This window comes from Python bivittatus, unplaced genomic scaffold, assembly GCF_059951505.1.
Source record: "Python bivittatus isolate LINGU-HERP-01145 unplaced genomic scaffold, Pbiv_v1 ctg000340_np1212, whole genome shotgun sequence".
Lineage (NCBI taxonomy): Eukaryota > Metazoa > Chordata > Lepidosauria > Squamata > Pythonidae > Python > Python bivittatus.
Window position 1 is genome coordinate 25865124 of NW_028277056.1, and position 16201 is coordinate 25881324.

At 40.1% G+C, this 16201-nt stretch overlaps 1 protein-coding gene across 2 annotated transcripts; it reads right to left on the minus strand.

Annotated features, from left to right (window-relative positions):
• Positions 1–1406: 1406 nt before the first annotated feature.
• On the minus strand, positions 1407–15571 carry TEX55 (testis expressed 55). 2 transcript variants are annotated; one of them, XR_015796116.1, is made up of 5 exons: positions 15309–15571; positions 7892–8326; positions 6442–6585; positions 5068–5130; positions 1994–2056 (listed from the first exon to the last, which is right to left on the minus strand). XR_015796116.1 is itself a non-coding variant. In XM_015889849.3 (4 exons), the coding sequence occupies exons 1-4, from the start codon at positions 15366–15368 to the stop codon at positions 2003–2005; spliced, it is 612 nt and encodes a 203-aa protein (XP_015745335.2). In that variant the 5' UTR covers positions 15369–15567; the 3' UTR covers positions 1407–2002. The 2 variants fall into 2 exon arrangements, 1 of the variants encoding a protein (XP_015745335.2); XM_015889849.3 differs by lacking the exon at positions 6442–6585 and having other exon boundaries at positions 1407–2056; positions 15309–15567.
• Positions 15572–16201: the final 630 nt, after the last annotated feature.

Sequence of the window (16201 nt, forward strand, 5' to 3'; positions counted from 1 at the left end):
GTTAGAACATGAATTCTCTATTAATATACTAAATACGATTCTTAAGAGGATTCCCTGGTCTGCATACATTAGTTTTCTTGCATCATTAACAACTCTGAAGTGGCATGAAAATACTGAAGGAGTGCTTCTCACATCAGTCCATAAAGGGTCAATTTGCAACTTTATTCTCCTGCCTGCATTTGAAGGAAGAAGAGTTTACTGAGAAGATCCTACTGTCCTGGAACTACTATGGTTGACAGGATGCTACACAGAGAAAACTCCCATCTACTTTTAAATCTTATGATGCCTCACAACACAATGGCTATTCCATTCATTTCTCTCTCTCTCACACACACATACAGTGTGCTAAAATAAACAAGAATACTGAGCTGCCTAGCTGTTTTGTCTCCCGCTGAGTTAGGGGGAGGGCAATATCAACTTTATCTGATGGATCTCAGTGCTACAATATTCTTGTTAGAAGCAGAGCCTGCAGATATGAACTAACTGGAGTGGCATATGGGAGGGAAGGAGACAGACAGACAGATCTTGGACCTGGAAAATCTACAAAATAGACCGGAGAGTTGAAAGACTCTGATACCAAAATGGATACTTGATCTGAATAAAATACAGCAAAGGTAGTGAAACAATGAAATGTAAAATCAGGGGCTTTATCAGCACATGATCAATAGCCGTACACAAACAAAAATTCAAAACCACTTAAAATGCCTTTTAAAAAATCCTCCAGTCTATTATTTGTGACTTCAGAGTCAACCACAACTAGAGCAAAATTCCAAATTTATAAATATCCTTTCATTCCTGGACATTGTGAAGATATAGGAAGCACACAGCTGATTTCCTGGTTGATTAATACTTTCTATTTTCTTTCCATTTAGCAACAGAAACATCTCCAAAGTGGAAATGTCTGTCTATTATAGGAATAGCCAAGGTAGAGTTTTATTATTTTGATGCTAGCATGAAAGCAGGGCTACCAAGTCCGGGCTGGAAAAATCTGGATGGCCACTAGATGGCAACAAAGAATTACAGTGGTGTCATCTATTGATCATCCAGATTTTTCCAGTCCAGATATGATAATATTCACTTTCATTAGGGTTATCTGCATTTCCAAACAGATTCAATCAGAAATTGCAATTAATATTTGTAAGAAATATAATGCTAGATAAATTCTGGCACCTAGACTTCGAAATTAACATTGTGTTAAACTTTTAATCTCAGTGTAAATTATGAAGGGTTCATATGGTAGGGTTGTCTGTTAACCACACCCAATTCATAATTCAGTTCAGATGAAGAACTGCTATTTAAACTACTGTGATACCATTACATAGGATTAAATAACTTCAATGTAAGTTCTCAGCTAAGCTGTGGCTCCTTAAATGTTACTAAGCATATCCTTTCCATATTGACAAACAGTCTTGGAACCATTCTCCTGAAGATAATATTAAAATAACTGATTTGCTTTATAAATCTGAAGTGTTCCACTTCAGTCCGCAAATGGTACATCATGTTGTCATACTTGTTCATAGAAGAAAAATTAACAAGTGTCAAACTTATATCAAAAGGTGAAGGCTAGCCTAGATCTGAAATCCTAGAGGTTTTTTTTAAAAAAAAAAAAATATGCAGGGAGAGTATTTTTACATTACCCACTGTAGAAGACAGGGAGAAGTTATTTACATTACTCATTCTGAAATCAGCTACTTTTACAATTTCAGGGTATGAAGAAGATTAGTGCAGTAGCACTGAATGAGAAGTACAATCCTTACATAGATAGGTTTTTCCTAAAATGTATATTCTCTGCTATTTGTGCTCCTAAGGCAACTCCGGTTTTGTGGTTGTTATCCTAGGTAACTCACAAAGCCTCTGCATGGGAAGTAATCGGTTACCACTGACATTGTTTAGATACACAGGATATGCAGATAGAGAGGATAAAAAAGGGTAACATGGAAGCATATTGCCTTCATGAGAGTGTCCAAGGATATGTTCTTGAATTTTCAGTTGGCTGTATTTATTATTGCCATTCCCCTTCCTCTTGTTGGTTCCTGTTATTTATCATTGTCTGGACCTAGAAAACAACAAAAATCCAGAGTTTCAGTCGCTAAAGATTCTTCAGAAGATAACAGCAATCACAAAAGACATCTTATAAGGATGAAGTCTAGTTTACTCCAGACTTTGTATGTTGGTGCTGTTCCACAGTAGTACGTCTAATTAATGCAATTAACAATATACATACTTCTTTGGGTTATAGATAAAGCAAACATTTTATGTAATTATCACAGTTGTGACAATTACATCTTGTGCACCAATTGTGAGCTTTCCTGGACTAGGAGGCATTCAGGCCTTTATTACCTCATAACTGAACTACAGCAACTATGTGGAGCTGCCCTGGAAAACCACCCAGAAGCTTAAACTGGTTCAGCTTGTAGCAGTCCAGGTTGAGGATCTCAAGATTTGCCTACATGACACTTCTATTCTAGGATCTGCACTAGCTGCCAGTCAGTTGTTGGTGCAATTCAAAGCGCTGGTTATCATCTTTAAAGCCCTGCTCCAAAGTGAATGTCCATCCTATAACATCTACAGTGACCCTAGATCAGGACCTTCTCAGTGGCTACATCTCTAATGGGAAAGAACTTGCCTCCATATATAAGAACTATCTCTTCCCTACTGAGCATCTGAAAAGGTGAAAAAACATGGTTTTGGAAGACAGCATTTGGGATGTTAGGTTTTCTTTTATGATCTGCTCAGCTAGTTAGCGCTACTGCAGTATATAGTCATGGTCACAGTTTTGATGTTTTTAACCTTTATTTCTATTGTTTATTGCTCAGAGCCATTTTGGAAGAGAGTGGCATGAAAATACCAGTAATAAATTTATATTATTCATACATGCATACTGTAGAAATATGATCAATCAAGGAATCATAGGGGAAATTTGGCTCTCTCCCTCCCACAGTCCTAGGTTATGCATGAATTAACACATTCATTTTTGTTTCTAAAACAAAAGAACCTTTTCAAAGCAGGCCACAGAGAAGTGGGTGTAGTTTTATTCTCCTTAATCTCTTAGAACAAGAAAGAATGGGTGGGAAGTTTACAGAGAGGGATCCAAACATAAAATAAGGAGGAATTTCCTGACTGTGAGAGCTATTAAGCCATGGATCAGCCTGCTTCCTGGAATCATGGGTCTTCCATCATTGGAGGTTTAAAAAAAAAAAAAAAAGATTGGATGGTCATTTGTCTGATATGGTCTGAGGATTCCTGCCCTAGGCAAGGTGTTGGGATAGAAAATCTCCAAGGTCCCTTCAAATCATATGATTCTATGAAACATTTTCAGCCCTCCCCACCCAATAACATCACTGTATTCTGCCCTCTGTGGCCCTCAAAGACCAAAATACTTGGGGGGGAAATGTCCCCAACCCCTCCTTTAGAACATGCCATGGGACATACTGTACTCATAATATTTGTATCTATGTAAGTGCAGTGATAAAAGAATCAGGACAAATACTTCCTCTGTATGTAATTCACCTGCTAGAATGATGGCAAGGTGGCTGTTTTTTAAAACCAAGAGGTATTTGCTAAAGATATCTGCTGAAGATACATTGGATTCCTGGCAAAGTGGGATAATTCAGAACGTATGTTCATTTACTCAGGGCAGAGAGCACAGGTCTGAATGATTCTACTTTGATTCTGGGTCTCCATGAAGCTCTGTCCCTGATCTGTTTTTCTGCAGTTCTGGCATCTTGTAAAGAGTGCCCCCTGTAGTCATGTTAAAAAACAACAACAAAAAAAAACCCCAAGTGGGGAAAGGAGGGAATAAAGGCATTGGATTCAGTGACTGGTCTCAAATCAATACCTGTGCAGGGACCATTTTTGGTCAACTGAAACACAGTTTCTTGGATTGCTTTCTCTATGCCCCTTTTTTCCCCCAAATTTTTTTCCAGATTTGAATATCAAATTAGACTTGCCTACTTCTGCAGTGTGCAGAAATTAGTGTCTCAGATGGTCTTTATATACACACAAACATCATTTGGTCTATCTCCCCCCCCCCAAAACTGTGCAATGCTTTGGGTTTGATTTGGAAGAGGTGCTTCAAAATGTACGGGAGTGGAAAGCAGCATTTGTCCGAGACTCATTAAAACAGCCACTTACTGCTGTGAGAAAGCTTCTGCTGCAGCCTTGCAATATGGGAAGAAACCCAGCTGCTTTAATGACTCACAGGAAAATGCTGCCCCATGCTTTCAGCATTCCACAGAAGCTCTTTTAGATCAAATCCAGATTGCTACATAGCCCTATTATCTTCCATAAGCCAACATAATTTTCTTCCAGAATTCAACTTCGGGCATATAAATGTTCTCTGATATTATCATGGACTTATTTGCTGCTACAGATAGTCCTCGGGTTATGACATTGTGACCAGGATTGCCATAACTCACTGTGGTCATAAAGCACATCATGTGACCGCATTGCTTAGCAACGGCAATCCTGGGCAGTCCCGGTTGCTGTCATAACCCCAAGATGCATGGCTTGTTAAGCGGGAAGAGGTGGGAGTCCTAGGTAAGAGCACAGCGGTGCCATCGGGGTGGGGGAGGCTGGGGTAGGGCCTGGGAGGACCAGTGCAGGCTGTGCACGAGTTGCAGGAGGCAGGGGAGGGCCTGAGAAAGCCAGCACAGGCCATGCATTAAGCAGGGGGAGGGCCAACGCGGGCCACGCACAAGTTGCAGGAGGCCGGGGGAGAGCCGGCACAGGTCACGCACAGGTGGGGGGCATGCTGCAGACAATATAAAAAGCAGGAGCGACTTATGGAGCAATATGCAACCTTTCTTGCTGGCTTTGACTTTGCTTGTGGGAAGCTGGCAGGGAAGTTGCAAATGGTGATCACATGACTATGGGGGTGCTGCGATGGCCAAAACTTGGGAGGACTGATTGTTCATTTTGTTAGCGCTGTAGTAACTCTGAACGGTCGCTGAATGAATGGCTGTAAGCTGAGGACTACCTGTACTACTGTTCTCTTTTCTAAAGCAATATATATCTATATATACTCAAAACTGCACCTTTTTCTTTAAATAAACACTGCAAACATACCTGATTTAATATAAACTCTAATGGATTCTCAGGTTTCTCATATACCAAGTTTTCCGTGATCTCCTGAACATAAAGAAAGCAGTCGTTACATTTGTTTCATAAAAAGCAAGTAACAAAATGCGTCAGCAAAAAAAGAGTAATTGTAGGTTGCATCAAAGTACAGTTTCTAAATCACAGGAAGATCAAGTCCACCTTCAGCCATGGAAACACACTAGATGAGCCAGTCACTCTCTCAGCCCAGCCTACCTCACAGGATTGTTGTTGTGATAAAATGAAAGGAGATCCCCATGTAAGCTGCCTTGTCTTCCTGGAGGAAAGAATATAAATCAAATAGTTCTACAGATAGTCCTCGTTTAACAATGGTAACTGGGACCGGCAACTCCATCGCTAAGCAACGCTGTTATAAAGCGTGATGTCACGTGACTGTACCAACTTACGGCAGCGCTCAGTCATTACCGACTCTGCAGTGACTGCTTTGGACAAGTCCTTTGCAGTTTCCAAGGCAAGGTGTTTCGGAAGTGGTTTGCCAGAGCCTCCTTCCTAGAGCAGAGCCCAGCTGGCGAGTGCAGGAGGCAGCTTTCTGTTGCTTTGCACCCTTTTTGGGCGCGCGCAGTTTTTCGCGCTTACTGGCAACTGCTCCTGACTCCTTTTTACAAGGCGCCGCCAGCATTTTTCCTCCCACCAGAGTGAGCGTACCCATTTATCTACTCACGTGAGTTACGGCAGCAGTTGTGGCAATCCTAGCTGCTGTCATTAAATGAATCCTGTGTGGTTGCAGCATCCCGCAATCACCATTTGCAACCTCCTGCTGGCTTCCCCATTGACTTTGCTTGTTGGAAGCCAGCAGTGAAGGTTGCAAATGGACCACAGAACACTACAACATCATAATTGTGAGCCAGTTGCCAAGTGCCCAGATTGCGATCATGTGACTGCAGAACAGCTGCAACTACAAGGACCCATTGTAAGTTCCCCTTGTTCAGCGCCATTGTAACTTCAAACGGTTGCTGAATGACTGGTTATTCAACGAGGACTTCCTGTACTTTATCTTGGTTTGGTCAGACCCTATCAATTGTATTGTATCCCATTCTTGAGACAACACTTTAAGGAGGATTTAGGGAAATTGGAATAGATCCAGAGATGAGCATGATAAAGGAATTAAAAACTTAAAACCTACGAAGAAATGCTGAAGGACTGGGAATGTTTCATCTTCAGAAGAGAAGAAAGGCATGTGGATAAGATAGGACTTTCCAAACACTTGAAAGGATGTCACATAACAGAAAGTCAAGTCAAATTTAAAAGAAGGCAGATTCTGACTGAATATTAGAAAAAAAAAAAGTATAGTGATTAGAGCAGTTCAGTAGTGGAACTAATTACCCAGAATGGTGGTGGGCTCTCCTTCATTGGTTGTATTCAGGCAGAGATTGGATGGCCATCTATTGTGGATGTTTTAATTTGGATTCCTGCACTAAGCAGGGGTTGGATTCACTGGCCTAAAAGGTCCCTTCCAACTCTATGATTCTATGAGAAAGATGCAAAAGTATATTGTCTCAGGCAAAAATGGCTCACTTTTTGAAATGGGAGAAATAGGATACGCACAACATATATATAATTACTATCTGCAAGTGAATGACATCACTTGGAATTTCCATGTATCCAGTCAGACTTTTATCTGAATAACTAGAAGATTCAAATTAAAATGCATTTGATAATGCTGTCGGGGCTGAGCTCTGATACCCACACTGCTGACCACAAGTGTCACTGAACCAGAATCATCACAGAAACAGCATTAAAAGACATGCACCAAGGATAACAAGAGCCAAAAATCAAAACAACCAACAAAATATCATTAAGATAATTTAGCATGTAACAAATAGTATTTATACCCACTGCTACACCTTCACTAACATCAGTTCTTTGTTTTTCAGCTTATATTAAAGTTTTCTTTTGTGGCAAAAATGAAGAGTCCCTTGAGTCCATCTCAACTCTTGGTGACTATGTTAACATATCTGTGTAATTTTCTTGGCAACAATATGGAAATGGTTTATCATTTCCCAGTCTAAACTACAGCCCTAGAATTTCCTAATGATCTTTCATCAAAATACTAACTAGGACAAATGCTGGATAACTTTTTTCAAGATTAGGTAAGGTTACTAGGTGCTGAGACCTTGTAAGTTTACTCAAGTTAAACAGAATAATCAATTAAGACACACAATGAAAGCCAATGGAATGCTGTGCATTCTTGATAAACATCTCATGTATGAAAATACCTGATTGCTCTTGTCTAACAGTACAGACAATACAATTGAAATATTTCTGAACCAGTTTCTGAAATTTTAGTATCTAAAACAGATTTTCAAGTACAACTGGGAAACAAAATGTTAAAGGCAGTTTTAGGCATTTTCTAACTTATTCAGTATAATAGTGCATAGCCTGTATTCAAAATTGGGACTATTTACTTTTTTAAAGGCAAAGTTGGAACACAGGAACTTGAACTGTTTCTTGAAGGTCATCCTTGACAATTTTTTTCTGAAGAGTAATATTAATTAATCATTGCAGACATTTAAGTGGTTAAAATATTGTATTTGTTGCCTTGAATTGCATTAGATACATAGGACAGTTAAGTAACCAGGGGTCAAGCAGGGAATTTTATATTCTTGAAGATAGGATGAAGTAATTAAATAATCACCAGAGACAACCTAATCTGCTGGGTCCTGAACTCAGAAATACTTGACTATATAAGGATGGATAAGGTGATTCAAGTCAGCAACTGCAATATTCATATCCAAGTTAAAGAGTACGTAAGGACAGAAAGAGAACAGGTCACCTCAAATATCTGTAGGATGTTATGCTTCTCCACATACTGAAGTGAAATCTCAAAAGGATCTAGATACACTGTCGGCATTGGCTCGTCCAAAGGTTCCTCAGCAACTTCAGCTAGTGGAGCAGATTGTTGTACCACTTCTTGAGGTGATGCCTGTTGAGCCTGCACAAGGGTTTCCACTGATCTGACCAAACCCTGTGGAAATTCACCTTTTTTCTGAGTAAGCAAAGCTCCAAGAGTTTGCAAAGATGAAGTAGGAGACTGAGTCTCAGGTCGTGGTGCTGGAGCTTGTGGTGTTGCCTCAGAAACTTCTGGTACCTGATCTATAGATAATACTACTTTAAGTAGGTGGGCACTAGTCCTAGATGTTTCAGTTGTGGACCCTGGCAATGTAGGTTGTTCCTCTACCTCAGTAGTCAGAACCTTTTCATGCTGTTCCTACAGTATATGCAAATCAGAAAAAAAATTGAATCAGTTAAGAATCAGAAATGCACATGTATTTTTCTTATAATTGATTTGATCTACACAGTTACAATATAGACATACCCATCATGCTATTTCCTTTCTGAGGAAGCAGCTTTCTGCAAAATGCAGAAAAGGAGTAAAACCAGAGTCAGGACCAGAAATATTGGAACAAGGATAACTGTTTTGGCATTTGGCCTCTGTACACCACCACATTGAAGTTGAAAGGAAACATACCCAGATGGGAACGAAGTCAGGACTTTCAGCTGTAATTCAAGGGGTTTGATAAAGTGGGTCACTAACCATTCAGGATGTACAGCCAGTGGCATACAGACACACCCATCATTGGTGGCTCCCTCCAATGGAAGGAATGGCTGACAAGCAGCTGCATGGCCAGGTGTGGCCTGTTTCCTGGGTACCCCATGACCAATCAAGCAGATAAAAGGCCTGGAGGTGGTTCTGAGTGTTCCATTTGCATTTGGTAGCTGTTCACTGGAACTCCCAACATGAGGTCCAAAGAGGTGTCCATGCAAATGAAGGAGGCCATCATTAGGCTGAGAAAACAAAATAAACCCATCAGAGAGACAGCAAGAACATTGGGAGTGGCCAATACAACAGTTTGGAACATCCTGAAAAAGAAGGAACAGCAACAGCAAAAGGCTGGAAGACTATGGAAGACAACTAAAGTGGATGACCACAGAATTCTGCTCATGGTGAAGAGGAACCCTTTCACAACATCTAGCCAGGTCAAGAACACTCTTGAGGAGGTAGGCATGTCATTGTCAACATCTACAGTCAAGAGACAGCTTTATGAATATAAATACAGAGGCTTCACAACAAGGTACAAACCACTGGTAATGCTCAAGAACAGAAAGGCCAGATTAAGACTTTGCCAGCAAACACCTAAAAAAGCCTGCCCAGTTCTGGAATAGGATTCTTTGGACTGATGAAATCAAGATTAACTTGCACCAGAATGATGGGAAGAGAAAAGTATGGAGAAGGAAAGGAACAGCTCATGATCCAAAGCATACTACATCATCTGTCAAACATGATGGAGGCAGTGTTATGGCATGGGCATGCATGGCTGCCAATGGAACCAGGTCACTGGTGTTGATTGATGACCTGACTGCTGATAAAAGCAGCAGGATGAATTCTGAAGTGTATAGGGCTATACTTTCTGCTCAGATTCAGCCAAATGTTGCCAAACTGATAGGACCATTTCATATTGCAGATGGATAATGACCCAAAACATATAGCAAAAGCTACCCAGGAGTTTTTCAAGGCAAAGAAGTGGGATATTCTTCAACGGCCAAGTCAGTCACCTGATCTCAACCCAATAGAGCATGCTTTTCATTTACTGAAGACTGAAGGCAGAAAGACCCACAAACAAGCTGCAAATGAAGGTAGCTGCAGTAGAGGCCTGGCAAAGCATCTCAAGGGAGGAAACTCAGCATTCGGTCATGTCCATGGGTTCCAGACTTCAGGCAGTCATTGACTGCAAAGGATTTTCATCCAGGTATTAAAGGCGATCCTTATGTTTGTCATGTTGTTGGTTTGTTCCATTACTTATGAGCCACCAACAATGTGTGTGTTTGTATGTGTGTATGCCACTGGCTGTACTTCCTGAATGGTTAGTGCCCCACTTTTGTCAAACCTCTTGAATTACAGCTGAAAGTGCTGACTTCACTCCCATCTGGGTGTGTTTCCTTCCAACTTCAATGTGGTGGTGTACAGAGGCCAAATGCTAAAACAGTTGTTCCAATATTTCTGGTCCTGACTGTAATAAGAAAAAAAAGTAAAATAAGAAAAAAAGGAAATATAAATAAATCCACTTTACAGCAATGGCATACCATATCTTTCCATAACTTTTTATATCGCAAGCTATCCTTACTTCCTCTTTATTCATATACCACTTCATTCATTGCCTTTTGTTATTTAAAACTTCTGAACTCTCTCTTTTTCAGCATCTCATCGGTTCTATCCTTAGACCTCCCCTTTCTCTAGAACTATTAATTATTCTTTCATACATCATTCACTTTTGTATTCAATCCACATTCATTTATTACCCATTCATTCTTGAAAAAGCCATCTGCCCATACAAAGGGATGGAGCTTCTGACTCTTGACCCTATCTCTTCTTGTATTACCACATACCTTCCTGAAACAGCCCATGCCCACTGCATTTCGAGTTACTTTTATGTTTTTCCTAATGCATCCAACTCTCATTTCTGTATAACAAAGTGGACAGAAGCATGTTCCCGCTCACAGCCTTTTTTTGCTTTCTCCAACAAACATTCATTCCTTCTGCCCAGAAGTGTATCTACCAAAAACTGCTAGAAAAGCTGGGGAGCAGAACACATACTTTATTACAAATATTAGCTATTCTTAACAGTTGAACAGGGTAAAAAAGTATGTTACCTGTATATATCGAAAAACAATTTTAATACTTTGTTCTGACAATATCTTGTAATAGCAGTGTATTCGTTATCTTTTCACATTTACAGACGAAACATTTTTAGATGAGGGACACACAACTTCAACACCCATTAACCCTATTCAGCATAATTTATGGAAAGTGATTGCTGGAACTGTAATTCAAAATCTGTAAGATGTCATTTTACCTACTGTATCTCCTACTTTAAATTATGAAAGTTAAATATTATCTAAGTTTATTCTGATGCATTTCTGTTACAGAAATTGGTGTGCCTGCTAGTTTTCATCACCTCATCCAAGTTTGATGAAAAGGAAGGAGATGGTTATTGTTACACTACAAATAACCTAATTCTTTAAATGGCCCATAAAGCAGTATTCCTCCTGTTCATTTCCTATCACAATCCATTAGACAATAAAATATGTTTTGGGGCAATCCTGGACTTGAAACGAGCTTGAAATGTGCCCAAGCTGAACAGAATCTAGAATTTCATGAAATAACTCATTCAAGGAGCTTGTTCAGAAAGAATATATTAGAAACTTTCTGGCAGTCCTTAGGATCTACAAAGAATTTCTTTGGCTTGAGTGTACAACTGACTCATGGTGGCTAGGACCAGTTCATTCACAGAGAGGTTATTAGCTGCCTCCTGGACCTAACTGATCAATCCCTTTCTATAGGTGTTATAAATTAAGAAAGACAATATTCCAGAAAACAAATGAGACATTTCAGTCTTCTAAAAGCTTATGTATACACACAAGCCAGAATAACAGGTATTCATCCCACAAACATGACCAAATTATATTAATGGGCATCTCTGCAGACAAGCTGCAGAATCAGTCAAATTTGCACCAAAACAGATTATAAACTTTATTCTTAAAGTGTCTAGAAAGAAGTCGCACCATGACATTAAGGATTTGCTTACATTTAGCTTACAACAAGATGAGTATGAAATTTATTTATTAATTTATTTATTAAATTTTTCAACTGCCCATCTCCCCCCAATGGGGGAACTCTGGGTGATTCACAATAAACATTAGAACATAAAATATACAAACACATAAAACCATAAATTAAAACATAACTAAAAAGGAGAGACCAAGGGGATGAAAACCTGAGGTTGAAGGCCGAGGCCTCTATGGGGCTAGCCATCCCCATGCTTGAGGTATTCTCACCCCACCCCAGGCCAGGTGGCAGAACCAGGTCTTCAAAACCTTACGGAAGGCCAGGAGTGTGGGGGCTAATTGCATCTCCGGGGGCAGGATGTTCCAAAGAGCAGGGGCTACCGCAGAGAAGGCCCGCCTTCTGGACCCCGCCAGACGAAGTACTTTCACTGAGGGGGTCCGAAGCATGCCCTCTCTGTGTGATCAGGTGGGATGGGTTGAAGTCATAGGGGATAACCTGGTCCCATGCCATGTAGGGCTTTAAAGGTGATAACCAACACCTTGAATTGGAGCCGGAAGCAAACTGGCACCCAATGCAGCTTGTGGAGCAGAGGCGTTATATGGGCCCTCCTTGGGGCACCAACAATAGCCCGCGCGGCTGCATTCTGGACCAGCTGTAGCTTCCAATTACTTGAAAAAGCTCCAGATGTCAACACGTGCATTTAACACATGGCAAAGTAATTCTGATTTGTATCTATCAACAGACTTAAAAATAAGTTCTCCCTTTTGTTCAGTTTCATTCACTTCAGTTTTCCTAGATATGCTGTCTGTGATTTTATATCCAATTACAAATTCCCCAAAATCATATTTCCCAAAATATGAACATGAAGCAAAGAAAATGTGAACACAGAATCATATATAACAGCATATGGGAAATACTTCAGCAGACAGAGCAAGAATGTTAAAATTTCTGTTTTGCACAAACCAGCAAAAAGCAGTTAATCTATGGAAAAAGCAAAACATTAAACAAAAACAAACAAAAACAAAGCACCAAAAATTAAATCACAAGGGTTATTAGGTGGATCAACAGCCACAAAAGTTAGAAGTAATAACTGTTGGAAATGGCTTCAGTGTGGTGTTACAAGATTCATTACTAGATGTGGTTTATCAAATTTCTTGGAAAGCTTCAGCCAAGTTCAAGCCAGCCTGCGGGGGAGGAGACAGATGCAATATGATGCAAGTTATACAAAACTATAGCAAACGATTTTTCAGGTTGATTTTTCTTTTGTAATTCCTGAATCTCTAATGCATCATCTGTTTACAAAAGCATAGCTCACACATCACATAAATCAAAATATAATAATGTGTTTCAAAATAAGATATATGTATACATATATCTATATACATATACATACACACACACACATATCTTGCACAATGGCTAGATTCTTATGAAGCAGCCAAAATCATGCAAACTATACAGTGACTTAATTCAATGCATAACCCAGTCACTTCTCAGATCAAAAGAAATATGGCTCTGTCTAAGAAACAGGAAGTAGATACCTATTCAATTTCTGGTTATGTCTACAAGATTACATTATCTTGGTTAAGCTATGTAACTGCAGCATCTCTGCCTGTTTGGCTGGATACTTTGCATTTGGCTTTTATAGTCCATATTTTCCTCTTTGTTTTGCCTTTGGGAGAATTTTTGAGAATGCCTTTGAAAAACTACAACCTATTATCATGCATTCTGATACATATTCCAGTATAGTAACTTTCCTTTCACCCTCATGCTGTCTACTAAATGAATATTTAATTAATACATTAATTAAAATTTTAAACCCCATTCTTCTAATATATATGGATCACTCAGGGTACATAACAACCAATATAGAATCAAATCATTCAAAAGAGAAACAAGAATGTGAGTTTAAAAAAAGCAATTAAATGTCTACTAAATGTTATCTAATAAGAATAGGCAGATAAGCTCTTCAAGTAAAGTGAATGGTTTGCTAAAGAGAAAAATCTTGACTGGTCAATGAAAGACCACGAGGTAAACTGCCAGCCTGGCCAAAGGAGTTTCATGGTCAGCCTTTCAGTTGTTGTTCCCACCAATCTTACTTCTGTCATGGTTGGGACACAGTTGAATCACAGCTGTTTTATGTTAAACACAACCAAATCTGTTATAAGGGTAGATATGTTTTAAATGTGAAGGTTTGTTATATTTATTAAAATTCCGATGGTGAGTTTTAAGAACCTTTAAGGCTACAGTGTCTTTCAGTCAAATAGCTTAATTAATTTAAAACATGATTACTAAAGTGTTCTTAATTAATCATACCTTTTAACAGTTAGATTGGGGCATGCTGATCTGGGGAAAAATACTCTGAAAATACAAAGTTGACCCTATTTTCATTTGTAAGAATGGGAGGAAAGATATGTGGCATATGTTCGGATTATTTATCAGAGACAATTTAAATTCTTTTACTTGATTCTTTTTTTCTGACAGTTTGTAATTTTAGGAGATTTCAACAATTAATTTTGAAGTATTTGTTATCATGAATATACACATACCCAGAAACATCCCAGCAGCCCTCATCCCAGCTAGGCCTGGCTAGTACTTGGATGGGTTAGTACTTGGATGGGAGACCACCAGGAAATACTAGGACTGTAAGCTGGTCTGGAAAGTCTGTGGCAAACCTATTCTGTACTGTGGCTAACAAAATAACATGAACATCTTGTAAAAATTAGATGTCACTCAAGGGAATTTTATTTTATTTACTTGTGCTACTGTTGGTTAGGCTTCATACCACCCCATCATGGATCTCTAGGATGCAGGATTGCAATCCTATGTGCACTTTCTTGAGAAGAATTTACTTCAAGGTAAACATAAATCAGATTACTCTAGTTTGGGGAATGGCAACAGATGCAACTGGACAAGGAAAGAGAGGGCATAAATGCAATGGAGTTGTAAACATTGTCGAGTTTGAATTATAGCTCTTCTAGCACTGAATACAACTGAATCCACCGTAAGATTAAATTGTCTATTAAACATATCTTTTCCCAGCCAGTGCCAAGGAATTGTGAGAGCTGAACTACAACATGTCTGGTTGGGGAAAGCTGTAACAAAATGTTCTCTCCAATTTCATGGCAGTTTAAAGGTCCTGCCTTTTTTACGCTGCAGTCCTACCCTTTGCTGCAGTGCCCCTTGCTCTTGGGTAAACAGATTTAGGCTTCCTCCGTAAGAAAATGGTCCTTACCAACTCTCCCTAAATCGGATGTCCCTTAAATTACAGCCACCGCCATAGCCATCCTCCATGCGCTTCTTGCCTAAGGCTGCTTGCTAGGTGCGGAAATCCAAAACGCCTGTCAGTTTGCGAAGGCTGCTCTACAGAATGGATGGAGGCGGGTCCCTTCCCAAATAGGGCAACCCTTATTTTGTTTGGGCGTTGGGGGGCTTTGGAGGGGTCACCGAGCCACCTTAGAGGATCTGCCAGGTGGCTGCCCAGCCCCGCGAGCCTCTGGTTTTTGCATAACTAAGATGAAGAAGGGTCTTAGGCTGAAGAAGGGTATCGGGAACCCTTAGAGGCTGTTCTAGGAAGCACGCGCCCCTCTCTCCCACTGCTTCGTTCATCGCGACGCTTCCTCACCTGTTCTTCCAGCGACCCCGGCCCTGGCCCTGGCCCTGGCTCCGGCCCTGGCTCTGCCATCTTGGTGCAAAGGCGCGTTTCATCTCCCACCTGTCCGACGAGGTCTTTTGCTGCTTGGGGCGCTCCGTAGAGTTGTTGTGCGTTCTATTCCATCCGGAGGGAGAGAGTTGGTGCGAAGACGTCGTGGTTGCTATGGAAGCTACCCCTAAGCTCGCTTTCCTGGGTCGTACACGTAGGTCACGTAAGCAAGAGAATGCGCGCTCCTAGGAAAGAGATAGAACTTGCTGCAAATCACCTGACCGGTGACCTGGCATTTGTCCCCCGGGTAGACATACGTCTGGAGGGCGGAAGTGCTCTGTTGTAGAGTATTCTTAGCCTGCCTTGGACGTGGGTATTTTCTGTTAGAAACGTGCCTTTTCCCACCAGAATTACTCACTATAGGGATAAAATACAATTTTGAAGAGAAGGGAGCTGGGTGAAGTTTACAAGCCCCAGCCCCTGACTCTCTTCAATCATAACTTAAGTTGTGGAGTGAATATTCAGCAGTAAGTTCATTGTGTTCAATGAGACTTACTCCTAATTTTTTTTTTTTTAAGGGGAGAAAAACTATACTGTTTGGAAGTCTTGGAAAAGTAGGATATAACGTAATGAATAACACAGGATTGTGGCCTTCGCTTTCTAAAAACACTGGCAAAAATTAGAGGGACTCCTTTTCCTGGTTATTAAATAGCCATTATCTGTGAACTTTCAAAATGGTGTATCTGTCTTATCTCTTGGGGGCATGGAAAGTTGGTAACATTATAAAAAGATGATAATGATATTATAATAAACCATACACAACTATTTCCCAGTGGGAGTTCTTAGTAGTTACAGAAGGTACTGTAGGAAAAGAG

Coding starts and splice junctions, on each gene's coding strand:
- TEX55 (XM_015889849.3), bottom strand. CDS start 15,368: ATGGCAGAGCCAGGGCCGGAGCCAGGGCCAGGGCCAGGGCCGGGGTCG. Junction 8,327..15,308: donor CGGGGTCGCTGGAAGAACAG/GTGAGGAAGCGT, acceptor CATATACTGTAG/GAACAGCATGAAAAGGTTCT. Junction 2,057..5,067: donor TAGAGTTTATATTAAATCAG/GTATGTTTGCAG, acceptor GTTGTTTTCTAG/GTCCAGACAATGATAAATAA.